General features: G+C 50.3%; 9 protein-coding genes across 9 annotated transcripts; 4 read left to right on the forward strand and 5 right to left on the reverse strand.

Annotated features, from left to right (window-relative positions):
* Positions 1-164: 164 nt before the first annotated feature.
* On the forward strand, positions 165-2,268 carry CC77DRAFT_1056832 (kinase-like protein; the record flags this gene model as incomplete). The annotated part of the gene is made up of 2 exons (XM_018527943.1): positions 165-908; positions 964-2,268. The coding sequence occupies 2 exons, from the start codon at positions 165-167 to the stop codon at positions 2,266-2,268; spliced, it is 2,049 nt and encodes a 682-aa protein (XP_018390438.1).
* Positions 2,269-2,706: 438 nt separating this feature from the next.
* On the reverse strand, positions 2,707-4,834 carry CC77DRAFT_980021 (hypothetical protein; the record flags this gene model as incomplete). The annotated part of the gene is made up of 2 exons (XM_018536047.1): positions 2,707-4,489; positions 4,722-4,834. 2 exons carry the CDS (start codon positions 4,832-4,834, stop codon positions 2,707-2,709), a joined length of 1,896 nt encoding a protein of 631 aa, XP_018390439.1.
* Positions 4,835-5,334: 500 nt separating this feature from the next.
* On the reverse strand, positions 5,335-7,395 carry CC77DRAFT_1037281 (alcohol oxidase; the record flags this gene model as incomplete). Its single annotated transcript, XM_018527057.1, has 3 exons — positions 5,335-6,808; positions 6,866-7,304; positions 7,371-7,395. 3 exons carry the CDS (start codon positions 7,393-7,395, stop codon positions 5,335-5,337), a joined length of 1,938 nt encoding a protein of 645 aa, XP_018390440.1.
* Positions 7,396-8,743: 1,348 nt separating this feature from the next.
* CC77DRAFT_297676 (phospholipase D) lies at positions 8,744-14,936 on the reverse strand. The gene has a single exon (XM_018531113.1). The coding sequence runs from the start codon at positions 14,541-14,543 to the stop codon at positions 8,778-8,780; it is 5,766 nt and encodes a 1,921-aa protein (XP_018390441.1). The 5' UTR covers positions 14,544-14,936; the 3' UTR covers positions 8,744-8,777.
* Positions 14,578-15,293, reverse strand: CC77DRAFT_297654 (hypothetical protein). The gene has a single exon (XM_018531112.1). The coding sequence runs from the start codon at positions 15,172-15,174 to the stop codon at positions 14,689-14,691; it is 486 nt and encodes a 161-aa protein (XP_018390442.1). The 5' UTR covers positions 15,175-15,293; the 3' UTR covers positions 14,578-14,688.
* A 119-nt stretch (positions 15,294-15,412) lies between these two features.
* Positions 15,413-16,468, forward strand: CC77DRAFT_925969 (hypothetical protein; the record flags this gene model as incomplete). Its single annotated transcript, XM_018533890.1, has 1 exon — positions 15,413-16,468. The coding sequence occupies one exon, from the start codon at positions 15,413-15,415 to the stop codon at positions 16,466-16,468; it is 1,056 nt and encodes a 351-aa protein (XP_018390443.1).
* Positions 16,469-18,558: 2,090 nt separating this feature from the next.
* Positions 18,559-21,550, forward strand: CC77DRAFT_297631 (hypothetical protein). The gene is made up of 8 exons (XM_018531111.1): positions 18,559-18,628; positions 18,680-19,020; positions 19,085-19,543; positions 19,600-19,773; positions 19,852-20,472; positions 20,531-20,872; positions 20,946-21,098; positions 21,156-21,550. Exons 2-8 carry the CDS (start codon positions 18,823-18,825, stop codon positions 21,405-21,407), a joined length of 2,199 nt encoding a protein of 732 aa, XP_018390444.1. The 5' UTR covers positions 18,559-18,628; positions 18,680-18,822; the 3' UTR covers positions 21,408-21,550.
* Positions 21,551-22,919: 1,369 nt separating this feature from the next.
* On the forward strand, positions 22,920-23,622 carry CC77DRAFT_1004697 (hypothetical protein; the record flags this gene model as incomplete). Its single annotated transcript, XM_018523287.1, has 2 exons — positions 22,920-23,136; positions 23,345-23,622. The coding sequence occupies 2 exons, from the start codon at positions 22,920-22,922 to the stop codon at positions 23,620-23,622; spliced, it is 495 nt and encodes a 164-aa protein (XP_018390445.1).
* A 1,036-nt stretch (positions 23,623-24,658) lies between these two features.
* Positions 24,659-26,037, reverse strand: CC77DRAFT_1046389 (hypothetical protein; the record flags this gene model as incomplete). The annotated part of the gene is made up of 4 exons (XM_018527443.1): positions 24,659-25,290; positions 25,424-25,502; positions 25,635-25,888; positions 25,947-26,037. 4 exons carry the CDS (start codon positions 26,035-26,037, stop codon positions 24,773-24,775), a joined length of 942 nt encoding a protein of 313 aa, XP_018390446.1. The 3' UTR covers positions 24,659-24,772.
* Positions 26,038-26,248: the final 211 nt, after the last annotated feature.

Consider the following 26,248-nt stretch of genomic DNA (forward strand, 5'->3'; position numbering starts at 1 on the left):
CGATGTAAAGCAGAGGACGAAATGGCAGCTGACAGTTCGTTATGGCCGCAGCCTCGAGATGAAGACTTGGAGAGAACGCACGTTCCCTGAATCTGCCGCAGTCATACATTAAGTTGGTCAATCCTTACTCGACTGCAGTTTGCACTACCTCCTTATCTTTCAACATGGGCCAGTGTTTCTCAAGCCTGCATAGCAAGCATGGTATACCCAATGAAGAGGAAGCGCTCGGATCTGCCTTACCAAATCGAGAACATCTAGACGATTCTAGGAAGGCAAAGCCGGAGTCCATCAAGGCACGCGATCGAGATCAATTTGACGCAGACGACAAAATCAGCACGACACTGCAAGCAAATCGGCACTCTTTTGACATCGGAAAGATCAAGTACGAACTTTTCGAGGAATTGAAATCCAACGAAGTTGGCGAGGAAGGCAAGCCCATAATACTCCCTGACGAGGTCAAACGCCTCTGGGCTCGCACCTATTATCGCAGAGTTTACACGAGCCAAGTCTGGTACGACTTGGCATGGGACAGAAACGACTTCATGGAACAGTTCGTTCGGATCATGTCAGTCTTGATACGTATTGATTTCTGCAGATGGGACCAGTTTCACACAATCTTCATTAGTAGGTCAGACCGGCGAGATGAGCATCTCCCTTTTGATCTAGAGGAATTGAAAGAGGAGGATTTCTTGGGTGGAGTAACAGGATCCAACTTTCATGCAGCACAATTCGCCTTTTGTCCGAGTCAGATTCCGCAACAAGAAGATGAGTTTAGACTGCACAGTGAAAAGCGGCTCCCCTGGGTCGATAACCCTAAGCGCATAGGGCAGGGTGCTTTTGGAAAAGTCGAGAAGCGAACAGTGGCAAAGGGCTTCTTACAATATCAGGACTACACTGTCAACTCTAGAGTGAGTTGCTACTGCCAGCCTAGGGCCTCTCATGCCTCGCTAACCGCCCCGCTAGGCCAAAGCTGTCGCCGTTAAGACCTTGTCTGGGGTACATGCACGCCAAGACGAGTTCAAAAACCTGAAAGAACTGCGCGAATGTCTCAGTGATCACAAAAGAATTATGGTCAATATCGTCACGATGGTTGAACAATCGAGTGAGGGCGACATCTATCATATCGTTTACGAGTTGGCCGCGTACGACCTAAATGTCTTCCTGACGAACATGCCTCGAAGCCTAAGAGAAAAACGCCATGCAACAGCTGGCCCTGAAAGAACGGATTCTGCAAATATGTGGCCTGGCGATCTGATTTCAGAGAGCGTTAATCTTGCCGATGCATTGGACTATCTTCATAACCGACTTTTCGCTGAGTCCCATGTATCACTCTCCCATAACGACATCAAACCGGAAAACATTCTAGTAGTCTACCCCGAGACTACCAACAGGCAGGATAGGTTCCCTGTCGGACAGTGGAAGCTTGCCGATTTCGGACTCTCGGTCGTTAAGCTCAAGCGACCATATGCTAGCCACAGCAAACACTTGAGCGTAGATAACGCTGCACTGAGTCCCTCTAATCCACAGAAGACCCATAGGACTGACAGGCCTCCCTCTGTGTCAAATGCCATGCCCACACGGGACCCGGGCCAGTACACGGCACCAGAGTGGGACCAGACTACCCCAAAACCAGTAGACTGTAGAAGGGCTGACGTGTGGTCTTTTGGATGCGTTCTGTCTGAGATCGTCACCTATGCTGTTAAGTTGGACTGTCAGCTGGTCGAAAAATTCCGCGATTCACTTGGAAAAAGTGAGCAGCCTGGTCAACGGGAGCCGCAAGACCATCGGTTCTATGACCACGAATCTAAGGATGTTAAGCCCCAGTTTCTTAATCACCTCACGAAGCTACCAAGCGAAGCTCATGGAGACAAGCGTATTCCGGAAAACAACCATTGGATAGGTTCCTGTGTCGACCTCATCAAGGAAGTTGTTGTTCAGGACCCCATTTCACGACTCTCAGCGACCAAAATTCGAGCGAGGCTCAGCGAGATCGATTTGTCTATGCGCGACCAAAAGAGAATCTGGCTAAGTCATGACTTACAACCACTAGACACGAGCATGCTGGACACAGGCATTGCGGTATCTGGCTCAACAAGTGCTATATCCCAAAGTCCCACGGAGTATGGCGATTCCGACCACCCAAGAGATGATTTGGTGACTAGAGTGCCGAGTATCTGCGTTCATCACTCGGATAACTCAATGCCTGAAATTACCCAATCTCGGCACAGTGTTGACGATGAACGACGGAGAGCTACAGCGCCTAGATGAAACAAAAAGAGCGTCACGGCACTATGTCTCCATGTACGCTATAGCCCACAAACTATAGGGAATGACAACCACGAAATGTGCTTCTCTGCACCCTGCCACCCTGAGAATACGGATGGGAAACTTGATGCACGAGCTACTTCCACACCAAAGGCAGTAAGAACGAATATCGTTTGGCGTGCATATGCTTGTATGCAAGAATCGAGGTTTTTTATTATGCCTTGTTGTATTCCTCAATGCGCGGCCCTTGGTCGGAAGAATGACATCTAGGAATATATTTGTTTCAACTCGATCAACTATGCATGCATAGCCAACTAGCTAGATTGCTAATATTGGCACTGCGTATTCTCTCAAATAACACTAAGAATTCTTTTAGAGATTAATATGCTAATCTTCTACCTAGCCTTTCTAGAGATTTAGGCAACTTATTATCTTTACTTCTTAGATAATCAGGTGGCTGTCGGGGTTAAGAGCCGAGTTGACAGGATTTCCCGAACTTGATGGAATGAAGTCGGAGAGGTATGCTCGTAAGCCGGGATCGCATGCATACACATATGTACCGCGAATGCCTCGTGTCAAAAGCACAGCATAAATCTGAGTTATGAATCGCAGCAAGTCGGCATCGGAGTACTTCCTACCGAGCGCGCGATTATTCTCTTTGCCCTTTTTGTCAAAGTACGAATCGCGATCGACATAAAGCCGCCTTCGGGCCGGATCGAAGCGCAAGTCCAGCCCGATTATGACGCCAACATAGTTCAAATCATAGCCCTGCACCGTGTGCACTGACCCTACTTCCTGCAGCGCATTGTCGGACGATACCCAATCTGTTGGCGTACTGTTCCAGCGAAGTCTCGTGTCACCGATCTCAATATCGAACGCCGTCTTGTCCTTTTGCGTCTTCCACTCCCAAGCATAGCCTGCAACCATGCGGGAAAGTCCAGCTTCAGCATTCCGTTGGAAAATTTCATCACGCATTTCTTCAACAGTGTCGAAGGCGCGGAAATCGTATTCTCCGAGACTCAATCGTGCTCGCGGGACCGAGAGGGGGTTAAAATCAAAGATCCATCGAATGTAAGACACAAAATCCGAACCCGCTTGTACGCGCATCTGAGTGCGGAGCTGGAAATGCTGGCCCGTTGCACGCGTATCGGAAACGAGACCCGAGAGCAGCTCTTGTGGAAGATCGGCTGGTCGAACGCTCTGCATTGCATCTAGAAGGAAGATCTGCTGCCTGCTCTTCGCCGTGATCCAGTCAAGCTGCGTCTTACTGAAATCGTCGCTGCCAAAAAGCTCCCTTGTAATGGTTGTAAACTTCCCGTTAAGTACCCCCGATGGTTGATTAGCGCGCTGATTGAGTCGGTGGGTCTCGTCGACTATTAGCAAGTCGAAAATGCCGTCTGCTTCTCCTACTTGGAAAGGTGTCATGACCATGTCTGGATGGAGCCCGCGCGTCTTTCGGAAAACATCTTTGATTGTACCGCGTAGTGACTGCTGCGGAACAACCAGCCCAATTCTGCAATCTTGGAGGAGACGCTGATTAGCTGCAGTGAAAAATTCAAAGAACCGTGAGTCGCTGTCAAGATCATCAAGTGAGTTGAGCGCTGCAATATCGACAAGGAGTTTGATCAAGTATATAGCCACGACCGTCTTGCCGGTACCTGGGTCGCCTTGTATTACGATCTTGCTTCTCCCGCCCGTCGAGAGATCGACAAAGAACCTGGTAAGAATCTCTTCGACGGAATCCGCTTGATCTTCCGTAAGCGCTTTATAAGGAGAAAGCTTGAAGAGACTGCTGTTCTCGATTTCTGGAATACTTCGAGTAAACACTCCGTCAGATTTGAGTTGTTCGAAGACAGCGCGAAATCCTGCGCGATATGCTTCTCTCTGGTAGTATTGCGCGTCGATAATGCCGTTGTTCCGATTAAGTACTTGATTGGCGCCGTCACCGGCCATCATCCTGATGAGATAGGATTCCAGATCTAGACAGACTGACTTGTTGTATTTCTCATGCAGGATGACTCTAGCATTTTTCAGGTGTTGTTTAGCTGGTGTTTCGAGGTGTTGTCGTAATCGACTGACAGCGTTGAGCGATTCTCCGACGTAGATGTCCCTCAGTACACTGTTTGAATTTCTCCCGCCTGGGTAGCCATAATTATCTAACACATACACCACAGGCCAGTTCCCATGTTTCTCATCTTGCGACCTCCACGTGGCAACGGCAGGTCTGGAAAACTCAACCCGAGCTATTTGGAAGCTTGTCATATTTTGTACTAACGCCTCGGGCCTTATCCACGGGGTACTTCTTGCGGGTGACTTCGAGCTTTTCTAGCACAATCTGATCTGGATCGGCTCCAATGCGAATAGCGAGCAAATGACAATACGTGAGGACGTCTGCAAGTTCCTCGCGCACGCGCTTCGGTTCAGCGTCTGCGCTCCACTGGAAGCACTCGAGCAACTCTGCCGCTTCGATCGATATACTTTTCGCGAGGTTCTCCGGAGTGTGGAATTGCTCCCAATCACGCTCCGCGGCAAATGCCACAAGTGCGTCGCGGACTGAGGTTTCGCCCATGTGGTGTAGCACGGGTTCTATGCCATTGGATCAGTACATCTGCTAGATGCATGAGGTTCCGACTTACGATATGAAATTCAGGCAGCTACTTGAGCGTTGTGTTGTAGTGACGCGCTGATGGAAGAAGCCTCGAGCCGACTGTGACACGGTGGTTTTTCAGAAGCAGAGACGCTAGGGAAGGCTCCAGAAAAACAGGTGCGATGAGATAAGGGACAGCAATAAAGAAGGACAGATATGGGTGTATATATACTTCGGTTCATGAGCTCAGCTCTGCACCAGAAAAGGCCCGTTATGGCGCTAACATACCCAATTAAACTGAGCCAAGGAGGAAACACTGCAGCCACATCACACGCTCACATGCGATAGCGAGTAAATAAGTAGCTCAGTCGCTCCTTGGATTATTTATAGATATAGATAAGTACATGAAGCACCTGTTCCAATGGGAAACTCCGATATACCCCACTACAACACTTTGTTCCCAACCAGCACCTTCAGCTCTTCTACTGCGTAGAGAGAATGTCAAGTGCTGCTTTCTCGCTAAGCATAAACACCGCAAGAACCGGGAATGCACCTGGTGCTCGAGGGAACGCACTTGCGTCGACAACACGGAGACCCTCTACGCCACGAACACGGAACTTGGAGTCAAGAACGGCGTTTGGATCGTCGTCTGATCCAATAGAGCTGGTACTCGTGGCGTGATGACCATAGTTGTTGTCTCGAATGAATTGCTCGTCATTACCTTCATCTGAGCAGGTGCCGTCGGCGCTGACACTTCCCGAACAGGTAGGCCAAATGACCTCATTTGGGCCAACAGGCGCTACCACACCAGCATGGACTCGTCGAAAAAACGCTACGGCTTCCTTGATGGCAGCGATATCCTGGTCTGCGCCCTCGTCGGAGAAGTGACGGAAGTTGATTTCGGGTTGAGCTGTTGGGTCGGCTGACCGGAGCTTCACATAGCCAGCGCGGTTGCTGCCGTGCATATGAACGGTGTGGAACCCAAACGTGTTAGGGGGATCAACGAATGACTGGTTCGGGGTTTGAGGCCAAAAGCCGCGTACACCCACAGGTCCAGACCACATGCCGATATCGCGCTCGCCAGTGCTAGAGTGGTTCGTCTTCAAAAAGAACATGCTTCCCATGATGCTGCCCTCGGCGTATGGGCCTTGTCCTTGTTGCCAGAGATCGTAACATGGGTCGTTAGGGGCACGAGGTGTGCACTGTGATCGAGGGAACCCTGAACCGCCATCGACACTGATATTTTGGGCAGCGAGCCCGATAGTGGCAATCTCGTTGTGGTCTTGCATGTTACGTCCGACTCCAGGAAGATCCGCCACAACTGTGATGTTAAGTGCTTCTAGGTCAGCAGCTGAACCGATACCACTCAACAAAAGGAGTTGAGGCGTATTGAATGTTCCTCCGCTAACGATGACCTCTTTGCTGGCATACACTTGCTTGGTAGTCGCATTGTTTGATGCATTGTAACGCAGATCGCCTTGATAGATGCTCTTGCCTTCAAGGTATTCGATGCCAATCGCGCGGGGAGCAGTTCCGTTGATTGAATCTTCGAAGAGTACTTTGCTGGCCAAGGAGTTCAGTCGAACTTCCAACGGATACCTCTTCCTTCCGGTAGCATCGACAGCACGTAGAGTAGCGAGGACATGGTCTCTAACGCTGTAACGACCCCAAGTTCCATTGGCGTGGAAAACTCCTCCAAAGAGGCCAACGGTTTGGTCCCTGTCCGAGCGTAGCTGATTAGGGTCGGTATCGAAGAGTTGTTCCAGCTCATCAGGATTCTGTCCAACTTCGGACACCAAAGATCTGTATATCTCCGACGACTGAGGCGAGGTAGTGAATACCGTTCCATTCCCTTCGTTCAATTGTAGGTAACCATCAAATCCGTGTCCAGGCGTTCCGCGTGGAAGATACAAATTCTTCTCTGTCTTGGCGAAGATCTCTCTCATCCGTTCGGGACTAAAGTTTACGTTAGAATATCTGTTTCCAAAAGTATTAGGTTTCATAGTGACTCACTTCCAAGAAGAGTCGCCAGTAAGGGCTTCGATCTGACTCCAATCTCGTTCACTGGGAAGAATGTTGAACCCTGCATTCACCAGAGTCGAACCTCCCAAGGTAGCACCGCGGGGATATTGGACACCGAGCATTTCTGCACCAGCCGGGGCAGAACTACCGGGACCAACCCAAAGGTCTCCGTTTGGAAGTCTCCAAGTGAGTCGCTGATACCTCTTGGTTTGCTCGTCGTCATCGTAATGGCGAACCCAGAATGACCAGCCGAGGTTTGCGGGAATAGGCACTTCCGAGAGGGCGAGAGCTTGCGTTCGTTTTTCGGCGCTCTCGTCATCACCAGCTTCAAGCAACAGAGTCTTGAAACCGGCTTTGGCGAGGTTGACAGCCAATGGGCCACCACCTGGGCCACTACCTACAACAATGTAGTCGTAGGTATCATTTGATCCTTGGGATAAGGCAGTAACAGAGCTAATGGTAGCAATGAACAGAGCGGCACTGAGGCCTAGCGCACCGTGGGTACGATTGGAGAACCGCATAGTTGCTGCCACAAGCTGATTCGAGGCTTAGAAATGATGTAAGAACAATGGTAGAGATGAGTGATGAAAGAGATGTGAGAGCACGCGGATGCGATTCTAATTAAGCAAAAATCATGGTCTCCTATAATGAGTATTCCACATCTCTGACAACGAGCACCGACAATACAGACAACGATACGGACGAACAAACACACCGCTACCCAGATACTATTGCACTCCTTAACACCGCTACCTGGGTACTATTGCACTTTCTGCGGGCGAATTCCTGGGTCATCGGACAAGTTTTGGCCGTGATTATACAACAAGAGCGATCACTCCACGTATACAAACAGAAATTGGATAGTTGTCTACTCATTTGATCACAAATCAGAGCACACCTGAGTACACGCTCAATGTATGAAACATGCGAGTTCTGCTTGATCACATTCGTTCTTGGCGAAAATAGATTCTTGATAGGGATTAGTTCGACGAATACCTACTCGTGGGAACAAAATAGGTAGTTATGCCGGATGTTTAATTCCGTGCCAAGCTGTCAAGTGTGACTTTTTGGAACAGTTATGCCACCGTGCGAGATTGTAGTCGTACAATTAGAACAGACTATCCTGTATAGGATATACCACTGTGTCTTCATGGCCTCTCTATGTACTGAGCAATCCCCCGTTAACGTGTGAACAGCGTTCTTCGAACGATTTGCTTGCGTGTTGCGGCGCTAACGTACCCACTTAGACCGGCCCTAGTAGACGACACTGTAGCAACATCACAAGTTCGTATGCGACACCAAGTGAAGATAGATCTCGTAGAGTTGGCTGGTTGGAATTGTTCCGTCGTTAACAGGCATGCCTTATCCTCGGAGATGGGCTATATGTGCAGGCCTGAATCTCCCACCTCAAACATCTCCGACAGTACAAGAGAGCGCGAGGGAATCCGCTTGACTGCGGACGATACAAGTGTGACTTGAGAAGGAGAATTACTCAAACTCGTTCTTGAATCTAGATCTATGGATTATAATTTTGCCAACCCCCAACTTTCCACGGAACATGCAAACAATGGTGTAATATCGATACTACGAAGAAAAGAAAAAAGAGAAAGACAAGGGAGAAGATGTGCAAGACAAAAGATTATTGAGAAGGGAAAAGAGATGTATGTATGCAATCACGGCGCAGTATAATGCTTCCCACCCAACCCACCCCCAGCCATGCAACGAACCAGCCATCAAAACTAGAAGGAAACAGTACAGCACGGAGACGAAAACAAGAGAGAAAGAAGAAACTAAAATACTCCCACTCAACTCCCATCGCCCACGCGCGCTGTAAACAACATCTCGCAGCCACTTTGCTTCTTGCTCTCTCTCTCCTCCACACAACCCCGCCTCTCCCCTCAACTTAATTATAAATCTCCAACGGCGCAATCTGATCAACATTATACAACCACCCTCCCCCTCTCTCCTCACTCTCCAACCAATCATACGGCCAAAGCACAATATGTCCCTGCACCAACTCCAACAGACGCTTCGCATCCTCCTTATCCAACATGCTATCCGCATCTGTCGCATGGAACTGCCTATTTGAACTCTTCGTCGTCGCGCGACGCCGGGAGCGTTTAGTGTTGGAGCGGTTGGGCGTACTGCCGTTTTGGTTGTGGGATTGGTTCCCGGGGAGGGCGGAAGGGTGGATCGGGGGTTCGGAGATGGTGACGCGTTGGGAGCGGTCGCGCATCGAGTGCGATGTTTGCGGTGGCCCGTTTGCGTTTTGAGTCGCAAAGTCCGTGTGGGAGGTGTGATCGTTCGGGATGGGGGGTGGAGCAGGGAAGGTAAACGTCTTCTCCGGTGGAGCGGGGTTCATGGGCGACACGACCGCATCGTCAGCGGGTTCCGGGGCTAGCTTCTCGTTGAGAGTAGATCCAGATGCTGTTTCGACGTGAAGGCCACCGCGCGTAGTGGGTGGAGGCGGGCTTTGAGATTGCACGCGTTTTTCTTGGTCGTTGGCCCATTGTTCCACTCCACCCATGCTAGAGTGGTGGGTCGTGCTATGTATGCTCTCGCCGTTCACTCGGTCCGAGTTGTTGGTCATCTTCTCGGTGAGCTTCTCGCCTAGGGCTCCGACTTGCTTTCCGACAGCACCAGCCCCCGAGGTGAACTTGCTTGTGAGGCCGGTTCCGGGCGGCCCAGTCGTACCTGGTGCATCCTGCTGTTTGTGCATCTGGCTCTTGTCTCCACCTTGAGATTTGGTGAAGCGTTCCGAGAATGCAGCATACTCCTGGTACTCTTTCCAAGTCCGGACCTCGTTATCGGGCATACAGCGGAAAACCTGGCGGAACAGCTTTGTGTTGTTCTCTGCGACTTGATGCCAAGTGTCGAGGAAGAAGGTGTCATTGATGGGGTCACGCATGCAGTCTTCGGTGACGATGGGTCGACGCATTTCCGAGAGAAAGGGATTGATGATCGAGGAGGAACCTTGGCTGACGGTTCGTTGCAGAGCAGGTGGACCACCAATGTCGGTATCATCCAGAAGCGGCAAAGCAGGCAGCTGACTGAGTTGTGTCAAGCCTAGCTTCAGCGTATCCATACGGGGTAACTTAGGAGGCGGGAGGCCGGCATAACCAGTTCCGTCAGTTTGTGTGCTGATGGCACTATTCCGGGTACCAGTGGTACCACTACGCTTTCGGGTCTTGAGCGTTGCGCTCTTACGTGGCATAGCTGCGGCACCTTCCGCAGCAACGTCAGTTACGAGTTTTTCATGGCCATGCTCGTCAATGTAGGAGTCCCGGGCTAAGGTCGTAACAGGGCGTGTCTCTACAGCTTCACGCATATGGTCAGCGCCCTCTCCACGAACATCCTTCATGTGTGCGGAGTTGTGTTGGACGCGAGGATCAGCTGACGGCTTTTTGGTGCTTTGTAGATGGGGATTGTGGTCTTGCGCCCAGTCAAAGTCATGGTTGAAGCTGTGTAACTTCTCCGCCTTCTGAATAAGCTCATCCTGCATCTTGGAGTGATTCTCTTCCAACTTCTCTTCGGTCGCACGCTGAGCTGTTGGCGACCCAGGTCCAGAAGACTCAGTCTGGAAGCCGACACTATCGGCATCAGACATTTGGCTGAGCATCTCCTCTTCAGAGATACAGTCAACGTCAACACCGAGATGCTCTCGCATGAGGCGCATGCGCAACGTGTGCGGGAATTTGCCGACCTTGTATGGCTGGCCGCCCATGTACGAATCGAGTAGCTCAGTATCGCGGATGATAGCGGCAATCTCAGAGTCTCGCGATCCCAGCATAGACCGCTCGTTGATGTTTGCGGAACCGATGATGGCGACTCGATCGTCAACAACCATGATCTTGGCGTGGATGTACAACTGCTCTGTAACCAACATCTTGTTCGGGCCAATCTCGCCCCACGATCGGAGTGCGTAGAAGTTGATGTAATCTTCCGGCTCGATACCAGCAGCTCGCAAGCGTCCGAAGATGGAGCCTTCGCCACGGCAGATGCTGTGATATTGACACGTCATAATGAGGCGAACACTGCTGCCTTCCTGCTCATCGACAGTGTTCTGGTAACCAGGCATCAGCGGAAGCATGATGCATGCTCTCCAGTCCTCATCGTTGGCATGTGCGCGCTTGATGCGGTCGACGATCGCATCATTTATCTTATTTTCGATTTTCGTCCCTAGTACATCGCCACTACTGATGTAGAACTGGTTCTCGATATAAACAAAGTGCTCGGAAGTGGCAATCATCTGCACATATGCGTTCATGATGCTGTGCTCGACCTTGTTAGGCGTACCCAGCGACCAAGCACAAGCAGAACGTAGAATCTGGACTTCGCAAGTTCCATCCAGCCCAAGAGCTTCGATGTCGGCTGGGTTGAAGTCGGGCGGTGGAAGAAGGAAGGGCGTGGGTCGGGAGGGCTTGCGCTGGCGCAACAGGTAATTCCACCGCTGTACAAAATGACGGGTCAGGTCGCGAGCTGGTTGACCCACAATCTGCATACCAACGTCGTGCCATGGCATTCTCGGGACTCTCGAGCGATCGTACATCTCCTCGTAGGGTTTGTCGAGAGCAAAGAAGTCTTGCACACGGGGGTTGGAGTAGTCCTTACCCGGCCACAGCTGGCAGTGGTCGGCATCTTTGGGTGTATCATCGAGTTCGAAGCCCGTAGGCTTGTCGTCAACGACAACATGTTGTGGTGTATCCCAACGACCGAAACAAAGGTCAACACCTCCGCAGAAAGCAACAGTGTGGTCAATAACGCAAATCTTCTCATGATGAGACCAGAAGAATGTGTTTTGGCGGATCTGGTTTGGCGACCGCTGAACAAAAATGTTCGGGTGGAGATCGAGCAGAGAGAACTTGGAGTACTCAGAGTCAATAGGAATAGCGGCGCCAATGTTGCGGTACATAATCACAAAGATCTTGACACCTTCCTGTGCTTTGCGCTGGAGCAGTCTGTCTAGTCTCCACTTCTGACTAATGGCAGCTGGGCGACGCAGGTAGAGTTCAGGACTGAGCCACCAGTCGTGAATGTAGATGACATCCCGCGCCATACTGATAGCTCGAGACACATTCCACATGTAATCGCGACCGTCTACAAGCCATTGTGCGTAGATCTTCTTGCGCACAGGAGCAAAGCTGTCGAAGCGCTGGCGTTGAGACCATAGTGTGTTCTGTGACATGAAGTTAATGGACTCCTCAAATTGATGGAGCATCCTCTCGTTGCGAGCAAGCAACTTCATCTTGCGTTCAGCGTTGACCAGCTTCAATTGGTGATGACCTGTTGCGGATGCCTTTGCTTCGCTTGCAAGATCTCTGGCTTTCTTGTCTCTTATCCTAGCGGATTTAGTGTCGAGATGGAAGTCTGCGTCGACCAGGAAGACATCATAGACGTTCATCTCCTCGGGTGAATCTACACAGACAACGTAGCTGTGCCTTACCAAGAACCATTTTGGCCAGTGACGGTTCATCATGGCTATCTTGGTCCAGCCTTTCCTATTGTCAACGCCCTTTGAAGATTTGATCATCATGTAACCTTCCTTGCCGTGATAGCCGCCCTCGGCCGCTAGGCGGACACCAAGAGCAGACAGCTCGAGAAACTTGCAAAGGCGATTACTGTCAGGGCGGAAGATGAGATAGGTCATGAGACCTCGCAGGTACTGTTCCAGCTTCTTCCGTTGCCGGTCATGATGGGTCTGTTTCGCCTGTAGAGGCTGACCAGCGGCCCCAGCAAAACTGCCTTGTCTCGCTACGAGGGCACCAACAGCGCCCTGGGCCTGGCTTCCACTTACGCTCGACTGCCTACGTCCAAGGAATGATGACTTCCCCCGCTTGGGTCTATTTGGTCGTTCAGTAGCGCTTGCGTCGCCCTCGGGTCCGCTTGCTGCTCCACCAACTGCAACCTCTTCCTCTTCTTCCTCGCCTTCGTCGTCTAGAATGCCATAGCCGCGGAGTCCTCGAAGGTAGGGCAAGACGCTCCTGGGGAAGCGCGGGAGCTTCGTCCGCGGATCTTCTTTTTCTTCCTCCTTTTCATTCTCGCCGTCTTTAGCGGCCTTGTCCTTGATTTCTCGCATACGAGTAGCCGGACGGCTGCGGAAGGCGTCCTGCTTCTCCTGGACTTTGAATTTCAAGTGCAGGTTTGCAAAGTCGGCAACACTCCTGTAGACTACCCATTTCATCCTAGTCAGACCGCTGCCGTATTCCAATTCGATACGCAATGCAGTGTGACGATCGCCCTCCTTCTTGGCAGGGCGGTCCGTGTCGGTGATGGTGACCTTGAGCTGCTCAAGAAGGACTGGTATCCTTCGGTGACCATGCTCATCGCGCTGGAACATACTCGCAAAGAACAAGGCTGCAGGCGCACCTGCAAGCAATTCGGCCATGAGCTCAGCTGACTTTGCGTGGTCGATCTGACGTTCTACCTTTTGACGGTTGCCCAGAAGCTTGAGGCTGTTCTTGATCGACTTCCATTTTTGCGCGCTCAAACTTGACGTTCGCTCACTACGCATGCGCCATGGTGAGGGTTGTCCATTCTCGCCAGCAGCACCCCTGAATGTAGTCAAGCTTCGCAAGTTGCCCGTAGGTCGACTCTGTCCTTCAGATTCTTCGGCGTTGGGGTCGTGTCTCCGGAGACCTCCGTATGAAAGTCCTCTCGCACTGTGCAGTCCGCGTGTCCAGGCGCTCTCCTTTGCGATGCGCGAACGGCCTTCGTCCTCTGAGTAGCCCTGGCGCTCATTCTCGGGTATGTCATCCATGGTCGATCGGCGTAGGAAGCCCGGACGGGTCGAGGTGGGTGTCATGTTGGGTGAGTCACGCGAGAAGAAGCCACCGGTGGACTGCTTGGGCGTGGTAGGGGCTGTCTGTGTGCCTTCGCCCTCGCCATCAAACCACCGCCGGCTACTCTTCCGCCTCTTCTGTCTCGGTCTTCTCAAAGCACCCTCGCCCGCGCTTGATTCGCCATCAGCATCAGCCTCGCTATCGTATCGCGGCTCGTCGAGCTCGGATGTTGGGGACAGTTGGCCGTGAGGTGAGCCACCTTCCTGGCCAGAGCCTGTCAGAGCACTCAGACTCCGGCCGTGTCCCTGGATGGGTGCTGCCAATGCCCTCAGCTTGCCCATGAGGGACGAGCTCTGTGTGCTCCGCTCCTTACCCTTTCCTTCGCCGTCTTCCACCTCCCATGACTGCTGCCGCGAGTTTGCTGCGGGCGGGTCGGATGTGAATGTGGCCGAACGAGCGAACTGCACGCTCTTGCGTTCTCGCGGGGCGTCGGAGAGCTCGCCCTCGGTGGGGTGTCGGGACATGGGCGCGAAGGGAGGGTAGTAGGAGCTGGAGGAGCCATTGGATATGTGGGACGAGGGTTTCGTGGCGCGGAGGGGAGCTTCAGCGGTTCCGAGCGGGATACTAGCCCCGTTCGCATTCGTTGGCGCATTGAAGGGAAATTCACCGGCTTCTTTGGTGGACAAGGGCGAGCCTGTCGGGGCGGATCGCATGATTTTGGGGGCGCCGTCTGCAGGTGCTGGGTTGTGTAGGTCTTGTGTCTCATTCCGGGCCTGGCCTGCTCCAAGAGGAGGGAGCAGTCGACCCGAGTCATCTGTCCTTCCTGAGACTGCCGGCGATCTGGACCGTGGACTGCGTGCCATGGGCGAGGAGCTGGTAGAGCCAGCCATGGTGGTGACGATGATGATGATGGCACGGGGAAACGAAGGGAAATCTGGGGCGTCTTGTTCCGGCGAGGTCGCGTGAGGGAAGGTTGTGGTTGCTCAGCTTGTGGGTGTTTACAGCGCCATGGTGTTGACAGTAAACCTGCTGCCGTCACTCGTCACGATGGGATTGATGGGTATTCTTGGCCACGAGCAGGTGGAAGCGAGTTGGTAGTAATGTTTCTATGTCATCAGCAGTCGGAAGAAAAGAGTACACGCGGCGCAGCTGATCCGTGAACGTCTGGCTGGGTCCTTGCGCGGTTCGAGTAATCTCCCAGGTGCTTTCCCCAGTGAACTGTCTGGATGCGCTAACACTTTTGGCGTCAGGGGCCCTCTTCCGCCTTGCTGACCGCCTGCAACGTGTTGAAGCTCCACCGCACTGCACTCCGCAGCGCCCTGCATGCATATACCTGTAATCGACTCGGGTATACTTGTTATGTCGCTTTTGCATGCACTGCATCTTCCACTGGGGGGCAAAGCAAATTATATCATAGCACCCTTGTGCTCTTGACGCCATGGCTGCACCCCGCACCGTACCACCGAGACTCCTAGATACGAGCGTACCGGATTCCCACCCGTACACATGATGGCCTGTCATCCCATACTGCTGCAAAACTCGCGTTATATGCCTACGCGCTATCACCAGCAAACCGCGTGGTTGTCAAGTATGCTAGACAATGATGTAGTTCTGCCGTCAACGGCAGCCTCGGTTCCGGAGGTGCTGCCCCTCCGCTCTCGCATCACAAGATACAAGAGACGAAGAGCCTCACATCTTCTTCCCCGGTTGCGCTAACCGCCCAAGCTCTCTTCATCATATCCATTATCCCCAACTCACCATGGCTGCGACCACGAATCCCCTGCACGGGACACAAAACTCGTCCGACCTCCCCGTCTCCTCCAAGACCATCACAATTGCTGGCATCCTCGTCGACGTCCACGGCCTAGACGAACTACCCGCATCCCCGTCATCAGTCGCATGCCTATGGCTCCTCAATCCGCGCTTACAGACCAAAGAGACCATGGCTCCGATAGCCAGACGCGTCATCTCAACCTGGAACAAGCGCGTACAAGACGGTCGCGCCGGCATGCGTCCTAAAGGTCTGATCGCCGCTGCCTTTGACCAGCGCAATCACGGATCACGCAAAGTCGACGATCTGCACAATCAGGCTTGGAGAGAAGGAAATGAGACGCATGCACAGGATATGTTTGGCTGTTTCCACGGCACAGCAACCGACACCTCGCAACTCATCAACCATCTCGAATCCTACATCTTCACGGCCAAGGACAGTCCCAAGATCCAACAACACTTCGCTCTTGGTATCTCGCTAGGTGGGCACGCGACCTGGCATTGCTTGCTTGGGGATCCGCGAATCACTGCTGGAGTCGTTGGCATTGGTTGTCCAGACTATACGCGTTTGCTAACCGATCGCGCGCGTCTGTCCAAGCGAAAGACATACAAGGACACTACACCGCCTGGCAGTGCGTTCCTTGGCTCTCCAGACTTCCCACAGGCGCTACAGGATGCCATCGCCCAGTATGATCCTGCAGGTTTACTGTTGCCGGGCATGTTCAATCCTCTAGGAGATGACACGCCGCCTGACCAAGCGCAGCTAACCAGGATGAAAGCGCTAATCAAGGAGAAACTCCAGGGCAAGCGGATTCTAAACCTCAGTGGTCAGGCGGATAAGCTCGTTCCGTATTCGGCTGGTGAGCCTTTCTACAAGATCTTCAAACAGGTATTAGCCGAAGATTCGAGTCTCGACATTGTCTTTGAAGATGTGCTGTTCGAGGGCGTAGAACACGCATTTCCACAGCCCATGGCTGATAAAGCAGCCGAATGGTTATGTGATATCCTGGCTACAGACGATGGACCTGTTTCCAGTAAGATATAGTGAACGATATACAACGGCGATCGAAGGCGTATTGAATGCCAAACGCGGCAACGTCACAGCATCTTATTGATTCTTCACGATACTTTTCAATCTAGTCATCTTGACACATTTGTTCTCTAGCTCGAGTTTTATGTTTCTCCTTCTCTGCTACCAGAGGCCTCATCATCTTGCATTATCTTTCATCTCCATCTCAGTCTCCACTCGACCCACCATGACGAACACTCCAGCGCCAGAACACAGAATCTCATGCTACCATGCCTTCTCAACCCCCGAAGAACAAAAAGCATTTATTGATATGGCAGACTCTCTCGACACTTCAGACAGCGCCGCTCCACCATCTCCTACCTTGACTGAAATATCACTCTTACATCAAGAAATGAATCCTAAACCCTGGCGCGACATTGAACCAAACGAATCTCCACATGAACCCAACAGCTTGCCTGGACCCAAGCATGACTCCAGCGGCCGACTGACTGCCATGTTAACACTGTACGACCTGGCCATGTCATGCGAGGAGATCGAGGAAGCTGACTGGGACGAATACATCACACCTTACGAACCAGATGATCTAGAGATGCTGGAGCGAAGTTTTCCGAGGGAATGCTGGCCTCATGAGATAGAAGCATCGTGGCCGAATCTCATTGTTGATGCAAGGTGCAAGAATTTGTCACAGGGTTCTAAAACCGTTGTTGAGCATCGCTAATGAACACGACCATAGTGAAGAAAGAGACATCTCATGTTGTTATTAGTACCTACCATACCCACTAGCGTGCTGCCTATACCGCCAAACTATCCGTAGAACCAATGCGTTACTTCTATGCAGGTTAAAGTAGCTAACTAGGAAGAATACGTGTTGTATAAATAAGGGTCCTACAGATGCTGGAGAAAGACTGCCTAAGGGAGTAGTGGCATGAATAGATCCGGAGGGCTTGGAAGAATCTCGTTGTATTTGCAAGATTACAGGCATTACCAAAGGAAGTGAAGGTCATGAACTGCTAGAATCAACATATAAGACCTTAGGGTACTCAGGATTAGTTTACACCACGGCATGACATAGTTGACGTGGGGGCGGGGACGAGCAACAGGATCCTACAACAGCCACCACACGGCAGCTTCATTTGATCATGCATAGCGAATGCAGCTTCACAATGCATCGCAAATGATGTGCAGGCTGGGGCAAGAATGGCAGAGATGGCTGTGGAACAGCTGAAGCGCAAACCGATCGATTGGGAAGAAAACCTAACGACAATAGGCTGTGGGAGCTGATGATTGGAACGACATTCGTTTTCAGCTCTCCGCCCCCAAATTTTGCTCAGAAGACCGGCAGCAAGCTGATAATGCAGGAATTAGCCTAACGAGGAAGCATCGCCCAACGGGATTTTGTGGCTTGAATACGAAGCTATAAGACGACGATCGCAAGACGTGCATGCTTATATAACTGTGCAGGATAGTCGCACCCCGCACGTCGTGTGCCAGCTTCAGCCCGACTTCTGTGACCCGGCTCCTCAATCCCGACTTCCATTCCTGCAAAGTTTATCACAAGTCTTTATCAAACATCAAGCACTTTGCGTGCCACGGTGTTCAGATCTGCTGTTCCAAGTCATGTTCACTTCGTATGCATAGTCCAGCTCAGACGAAGTGCAATCATGGCAGAACCTGCAGGTCTATCGTTAAGCGCTATATTTAGAGCAAACACAGTGGGCACGTTGGGGAGCGAAGTAAATGGCGTAGGCTTGTTCTCCCTACAAGATTCAATACCGAAATCAAAATTCAAGGCAACGTGCGTAGTGACGGTACTTCGGGAGAATCAGACCGCTGATGGTTTTTAGAATCGTAGCTGTTCATGGACTTGGTGGACACTATACACGTACATGGACTGATACGACAGTCGATCCTCCGTTCTTCTGGATCAAAGATGGCTTGGGGAGAGACCTTCCAGAATGCCGTCTGCTAAGCTTTGGCTGGAATGCTTCCATCGCTGCCGCAGAAGGGACTCTCAAGGGTCATGCTACAAACTTTCATGGCCTATTATTGGAAGTAGGTAAAGCACTTGTATTAAGTTAGCTTGTTTTAATCGAGATGCAGCTTCTAGGAACCGAAGGTAAAGATCAACCTATCGTATTCATCGCCCACGGTATCGGTGGAATAATAGTCAAGGAGGTAAGCTAACCATTCATCTCAACATCCAAATCATCTTATCATTAGAGCCAGGTACTTATTCAGAGTTTCCAATCATCAAATGCAACAGTACATCGGCGGACGTTTGCAATCCTTTTCCTTGGTGAGTGGGGATTGCAATTTGGAAAGACTACCTTTTGACGAGGACTGAAGGTACACCACATCGCAGTTCGCGTATGACGACGAAATACTTGAGTGCATTAGCCAGTGTTGGACCGGATTCTGAGCAGCAGAAAGTCAAGCCACTCGTCCGCGAACTGTCTAAGAATTCAGTATCCTTGCAGTCCACAAACGAGGCTTTCATGCACATAGCACCAATGTATCAGATCTACAGCTTTTACGAGACTCTTGCTCCGAGACAGGGAAACGGTCTGGTAGGCGCCTCCCTCCTGGTTTGCTGTTGAGCATGTCGGGATGGCTTCGCTAACATCTGTTGAGTTGGTCACTAGCGAGGAAGCGACACTCAACATGGTTCAAGAAAGGATCATCCCTTTGCCAGCTTCGCATGCAGATATGGCAAGCTTCAGACAAAAAGGTGGTGGGAACAATAGTTACCAGACAGTGCTCCAGATTTTGCAACAGATCATCTCTCGCCTGCCTAAGATCCGACCACCGGCTATATCAAAGCCTCCCGGAGCGCCAATCCCACCAGATAGCGGACATAAGTTAGCAACACCTAAACGTATCGACTTCAAGGGCTATGTGCACCTGTTCAAGCAAGCTGTACTTTCCAGAACGAAGGAGTGCTACATCTCCGATATGCTGGTAAAATCACCGACGACGTTACTAAACGATATCAACGATGCATCGGACGAAGATGGCAACGCATCCAATGAAGACGTTCTCGAACCCCTAATATGGGTACATGTTCCGCTCAACTATACAGCTTGGGTCAATGTCAGTATACTCGCGTGGTTCATGGTATCACATGCAACGACTAATTACTCTTCCAGCCCTGCTTACAAAATATTGTGAGAGACCAACAGACAGACCAAGAGCTTATGATCACGGAACAAAGGCTTTGGTTATCTAATGAGCGGAAACGACCAAACCTTCCGCATTCTCGATTTTTTGAACCTTCGTGTTTTGTTCGTCGCAACGATCAAACCACTCAGTTCGTCATATATGTTAGTTACAACCTTTCGTCGCTGGATACGCTTCCCATATACTCAATCCTTGCTCTTCGCTTGACTAAAATGTGTTAGCTACCGTATCTGCATTGGGATACCATTGACTGCTTCATACAGCGGGCACAGTTCACAAAGGATACGCTTGGTGGAAGACACGCAGACATCCCAGATCGCTTATCAGAGGAAGGTAAAGCTATCTACAAAATCATCAGGAACGATAGTAGCAATGCGTCTTCGTTGCACCCGAGACGCAGTCTAGATCAATTCTTCTATTCCAGCCTACATAACACAACTTCCAGAGATCAGGATCAAGTGCTATCCAAGTATACGCCTGAGGACGTCCGCGGTGGAAAGAAGATGATCATGGTTGATCAATTGTGGCTGTGGCTCTTGGAGAGCCATGGGAGCGGTTCGAATACGCCTGGTGAGATCAGGACACCAGTCAAGACGAGTATCTTTACCTCATTCTCCAGAAAACAAAGGGAAGCTGGTGAATTCGAGAACGACATAGAGGATATAGCAGACCTACGTCAAGCAATCATCGATGAAGCGAACGGCATGGACGTTGAACAAGCGACTGACCGATGCCTCTATGTGGGGCTCATCATAGAACAAGCTGTCAACGTCATGCTCAGAGTCAAAACCGAAGAATCACTGGATATCTTGGAAGTTTTCCGTGCGGCCATCGGAGAAGCAGTTAGTTCACCAGGGCTCTTATACATTGGTTCTCTTCTAACACACTTGGATATAATAGGCAGAAAAGCAAACCAACTTCTTTCGAGACTTCCAGAAGAAAATGCAGCCTGATTCGGGTGACCCCAGAGCTTTGAATGATCCCAATGGAACCCAAACCAAACGTCGAGAAGTCGAGCTTGTCCTTGAACTGACCGATATTATCGACGAGCTCAACACAATCGACCGCCTGTTCGATGCACAATGGGATGCTTTAGATGCAGCAGTCAAGATTGTTCACAACCTAGGACCCAGATATGTCTCGCTAAAACATAAGCTTGACAGCATCAAGACCCAAGATATTTTGGAGTACAGAAAGCAGGTCGGACGCATGACTGTAGATGCTAAACGGACGGAAGATAACGTAAGTCCACGGTCTGTGTGTCACTTGTTCGCATAGTTGTGACTCAATTAAAGTAATGTGTTAACTTGCCTAGCTTATGGATCTGCTCGATCTGCAACAAAAAGAGGAGACCCTTAAAGAGGTGCACTATTCGAATGTACAAGCTAATGCAGCACGGAAACAAGCAGATGAGACTGAGGCTCAGTCTCAGATCCTGTTTCTCTTCACCATCGTGACCATCGTCTTTGTGTGTATATCCCTACCTGGCAAGTTCACGTAGAAATTGGCTTACTCGCGTTCACAGGCGCCGCTTTCTTTCTTCACGTCGTACTATGGGATGAATGTCCGCGAGTTCAGTGGCGATGCTGCAAATACCAATCAGCAAGCAGTCTGGAAAGCTATGGGTCCTTTCTCAGGAGTCATCATTCTGGGTCTGCTAGGTGGTGCATGGTATATAATCCAACAAGCAAAGAAAAAGCAACACAAGCGAGATAAGGACGACAACGCTGAAGAAGCCAAGGATAGGGGTGCATCTGAAGCTAGAAGCCATTCTTGAAGGGTTATGTCTAGGCTGGCAACAATCTTGTCTCGATTATCTCCCTTCCTAGAAAGGTAGGACCTGGTGCAGCTCCCGATGAGACCGACTTGCGTGGATGTTAGTGCTGGCGCAGTAATTGGCGCGTTCACGATCAGAAACTATGGTCAATATTGGCCTTGATTGACAGTCATCGATATCTATGCAGTGAGAATTGCTAACGCTATTACCTGAGCAATCTTTATCTGCATGATAGGTCTAATTTCGGCACTGCTCAGTCTGTGATCCAGCCCACGTATCCCATAGATGTCTCTACTACCCTCACGTGAAACTGGTCTTCCAACGATCTCGGGATACCATGCAAAGGCCCTATCGGCTTTATGTGCCTCGAAAGATGGCCGTTCATTTCACGCACTTCTAGTCGTGCCTCGTCGAAGAACGTATCATGTAGGCAGTGAACCCTGTTGCGTTAGCGGAAACAGTATAGATAAAAAGTGAGTCCTACCAAGTGGTAAGCCAAAGCAGCCCAATGACTTCAGCATCGGTCTATGCGCCAGTCGCGATTATCGAGGCAGGCCCTTCGGTATCCGGTTCCCTGATACTGAGGTCTCTCGATGTCAAGAACATCTGGATATAGCTTCCAGTCACGTCTTTCTGCACCGCAGCAGATGGAATACTTGTAAGATACTACTCTTTGGATATAGAGACCAACATTGCCTGCCTCTTGAGTGATGTCGTTGTTTGCCCGTCCATGTCTGCGCGGTTAAACCTCAAAGACTACTAGGTCGGCGATGGAATGTAGCTAAAGGGGCCGGGCCAGTCATGAGGGTTCTGTTCCAAGACATAGATATCGAGAAACTAGTCTCCCTTGTGAAAAAGGCACTATGTTCGGGAGATCAATCGTTGTGTTGTTCTACTGCAGGCCTAATCCTGTCACGAACCATTACGTGACAGACTGCATATGCAGCACGTGAGGCTTGGCTTCCTCATCAAGCGTAGTCCCTGTATCATCGGTATAACAGTCACGGAGATGGCAGATAAAGGTACAATTTGTCAATTAGAGAGCTACGTAATAGAACGATGCAATGAGTGGTAAGTACATTACACGGTAGATGACTTAACTTCCGGATACAACAGCTTTGAGGTGATCTTCGCTTGTCTTAGCAGATGATTTCGCCACGACTTGTCCACATTCAGCTCCTGACATAATCTCGACGCGGTGAAACATAATCGACGAGGAAGGTGCTAGTCAAGTAAGGCAGAAGCAAAAGTTTGGAGATCGTCTTGTCCATCACTCAGTCAATACCAGTAGCGGGATTCAAGATTTCCCTTGGTATCGCCATTTTCGATGATTATCCTAAGGAAAACCGTCACTTCAAGGCAATTTCATCTGTCATTGAGGTAGGGTGCGAAGTTCCAAGGCTTTGAAATATCTGATCTTACGTATGCTCTTGGCGTTACCTATGTGTAGAATATATATAAAAGGAGGATGCATTTCGTCTTACACCATTACAACTGACATCCTCTATCGTGATGTCCAGAACGCAATCTGTCTCATTTAATTTTCTGCCCAGCATAACGGCCTCCACTATTCCCAATGCCCTGGAGGGTGTGGCGAAAACACACGTAGTTGGGCGTGGTTATGCTTTCACTGTCAAGGCAGGCTCTCACATTCGCATCATCAATTTACATGGGGAGCAAGTCGTTGACATGACGACATGGCGAGCTCCTTACTCCTCCGATACGACATGTGAGCATTTCTCGGCTTCCTACACCAGATGGTTTCTTGGCAGCCAAGCCCCTCCGGCCGTTGGGCAGTGCCTATACACCAATCGCGCGAAGAAGATGTTCAAGGTCGTCGAAGATAAGTAGAGTCAAATTGCACGATATGCAGTACATGGCCTGCCACCCTGCGCTCTATGCAGAGATTGGGAAAGCTGAGCATAGGAGTTGCGCAGGCAACTTTGCCGAGGCCATGACCACCTATCTAAAGGAAAACGTTGACCCGGACGCGAAATTCGAATGGTTCCAAGTTCACAACCCTTTCAACACTTTCCAGAACACGCAATACTACACAATGAAGAGTTGGATTGACTCTAGCAAGCCGGGCGACTTCATAGAGTTCGAGGTTTTGATGGACACGGTTGTTGCTGTCAGCTGCTGCCCTTACGAGGAGGGTGGCTTCAAAGGTGGGAAGTCGACTGAGATAGCAGTGAGCTGGCAGACAGCAGGATGAGCGTAACAAAATTGGTGGATTGGAGAGGGTTTGCGCAAGAGGTACGTGGTATGAAGAAATCGCTTCAGATTGGCCGTAGCTTTGCTACGTGAATCAGTAGCAGCAAAATACTTGAAGTCTTGAATCCTTGGAACTAGTACATGCGACCATGAATCACTGAGAACTAGGATACTCGTTCGCTCTTTCATATTTACTGACGCTATGTTGTTGCCAGTTTCCCGAAACAGGGAACAGTTTTTGAGATTCAGGCATTGCTTAGCTACACACCTGATCCAGCCTCACGACCATGTTAGCAGCATTTTGAGCTTGAAAAACAAGACCGATCCACGTGTCCGTACTAACTTTTGCGACCATGTCATGGCGAGGACGCCGCCTTTCATCTCTGGCGACCCCGAACGCATGGAAGCTCAACAGTGTCTGAAACGGATACCTAGAAGTGTTTGAAAGCTATAAGGCCTTCCATTCTTCCGGCATAGAGTGTGATCTCGCTTTAGTTGTAGAAGCTATATCTTCCAGGTAAACTTTGGCAGCTTTGTACTCGAGAACGAGTCGTGATAAAAGATGGCACAGCTGGCGCGTCCTGAAGTGAACTTTTCTTGGGAGCTAGATTCAGCTCAGTTGCGGGATATGACCCTGCAACAGAATGAGTTACGCCGGATAACGCCCTTGATACGCAACTAGCACCGTGTAGACACCAGTACTAGAGATTCATAGATGAGATCTTCTTATAGTTTCTTCTACTACAAAATTGTTAGAAGTAGATCGAAGAGGGGTTTCAACGCTCACTATCAACTTTGGCAGTTTATGCTGAATGATAAAGACACTGCATTGGTTTACAAATGAACGTTACTATAGTCGTTGCGTCTGTTGTTTCGGTGAGCTGGTGGTATATGGAATGATGTGGTAGGTAGAAAAGCAGCTATGCATATGATAACGGTAAGAACAGACAGATCTGCGTTAGAAGCAAAGAAAACGACCATCACACTAAAAATACAGCCACTCTGGCGCCGCGGCGAAGAACCAGGTCGCCAAACACAACCTTCTGTCATTCACACGATCCCGCCGTGTAAGCCTCGATTGCCTGCAAAACCAGCCAACACTGGCAATATCGTGGCTACGCCCCTCCCGGTATGTTGTCAAAACTACTGGATTAAAAGCCTTCGACCTTTGGTGCAGCCGTCTCCAGTTCGTTGTCCGGCGCACCCGGCCCAGGCTTTGGGTTGATCCTCCAATCGATCTCATCAATTTTCTTCCCAAACGGCGCATGCAGGCTTCTATCCCAGGCCAAGATCGGCGGTGGCAATGGCTCTCCTTCATTCACCTCGTCGGCATTATATCTCCAAATCTTATTAACTTTGCTGTCAGGACCCGTGATAATGCCAGCCTCGACCGCACCCCAATAACTCTGGTCTCGCATCAATGGTTCTTTTTTGTTGCTGAATAGCATGTGCAATTCAGGCTTAGAATCCGCGGCTCGACGAGCCTGAGCAAAGGATAGTGCAAAGTTGGGTATGTGCGACTTGGCAGGGTTCGCCTTCTGATAGTCGGCCCACATGGACCATGCAGGCGTGCCATGGTATGTATCATGCCAGTCATTCAAGTAGCCTATATTAGAGTCCTCGGCTGCCGAATCCTTGAAATCTTTTCGTTGGGAAAAAGCGGAGACCGCTGGAAGACAAGGGGCGTTAGTCGTATAGCTTTGATTATCGTTCTAGCTCATATGGGAGTAAATTTGACGTTGAGAATAAAGAAGAAGGAGAGGAGGAATTGCGAATTGACGGAAGGGTTTAAATATACTCACATTTACCTGAATACATTAAGTATCCGCCAGAGGCCGGTGGGAGTTGACCCTCCTTGACTTCTATATCAAGAAATCTGTTCTATTGAATTGGAGCATGTGAGTTACACTGGAATAATAAACTGCGTAAAAGAGGCAGAGAACGTGCTACATGTGCACGTGCTCTTCGTCCGCACGCAATATAGTTACTTGAGGGGGTAAGTCATGTACATACCCATTCTGATAGCTCAGGTTCTTGATTCATTCCATTAGGTGCCGGGCCAGTATATCTTGCGGGTGGAGGCATTAGGGGAACATCATCGGATGCTTCGGCGCCATCAGTAGCGTCTTTGTCGTCCGAACTTTTCTTCTTTCTCTCCCTAATGGCCTTCAGTTTATCGTCTAACTTCTTCCTGAGGCCCTTCAGCATGCGGGGTTCGATATCATAGTAGACGCCCGCCGTATCAGGAAGCTTCGTAGTGGAGATACCTGATGAGTGACAGGTTGGTAATCATGTCTAGTATGGAATCTTGATGCAATAGCTCACCAGATTGAGGTACATCGATTGCTCGCCCGTACGTTAGCGAAGCAAAGTTACTGAGCAGTGCAGCGGCGACCAGTAGCGATTTCAGCTGCATTTTGAAGAAGGGCAAAAGTTCTGATAGGGACTAGAACGGCGAGAAAAGTCTTTGAGACGACACGCAGTCTACTCCGATGAATAAGAGAACGTGGAAAAGCTTGTCTGAGTGGGAAAAAAACGAGGTATGTACCTGGAATGAGATGCTAGGAAAGAAATGGAGGAGAGTGAAGGAGGTTGTCTGATGGATATCCACTGCTTGACATGGAGTA

The sequence above is a fragment of the Alternaria alternata genome, assembly GCF_001642055.1.
Source record: "Alternaria alternata strain SRC1lrK2f unplaced genomic scaffold CC77scaffold_2, whole genome shotgun sequence".
Taxonomy (NCBI): Eukaryota; Fungi; Ascomycota; class Dothideomycetes; order Pleosporales; family Pleosporaceae; genus Alternaria; species Alternaria alternata.

Coding starts and splice junctions, on each gene's coding strand:
- CC77DRAFT_297676 (XM_018531113.1), bottom strand. CDS start 14,543: ATGGCTGGCTCTACCAGCTCCTCGCCCATGGCACGCAGTCCACGGTCC.
- CC77DRAFT_297631 (XM_018531111.1), top strand. CDS start 18,823: ATGACGACGAAATACTTGAGTGCATTAGCCAGTGTTGGACCGGATTCT. Junction 19,021..19,084: donor CGAGACAGGGAAACGGTCTG/GTAGGCGCCTCC, acceptor ACATCTGTTGAG/TTGGTCACTAGCGAGGAAGC. Junction 20,473..20,530: donor GTGCGGCCATCGGAGAAGCA/GTTAGTTCACCA, acceptor TGGATATAATAG/GCAGAAAAGCAAACCAACTT.
- CC77DRAFT_297654 (XM_018531112.1), bottom strand. CDS start 15,174: ATGACAGGCCATCATGTGTACGGGTGGGAATCCGGTACGCTCGTATCT.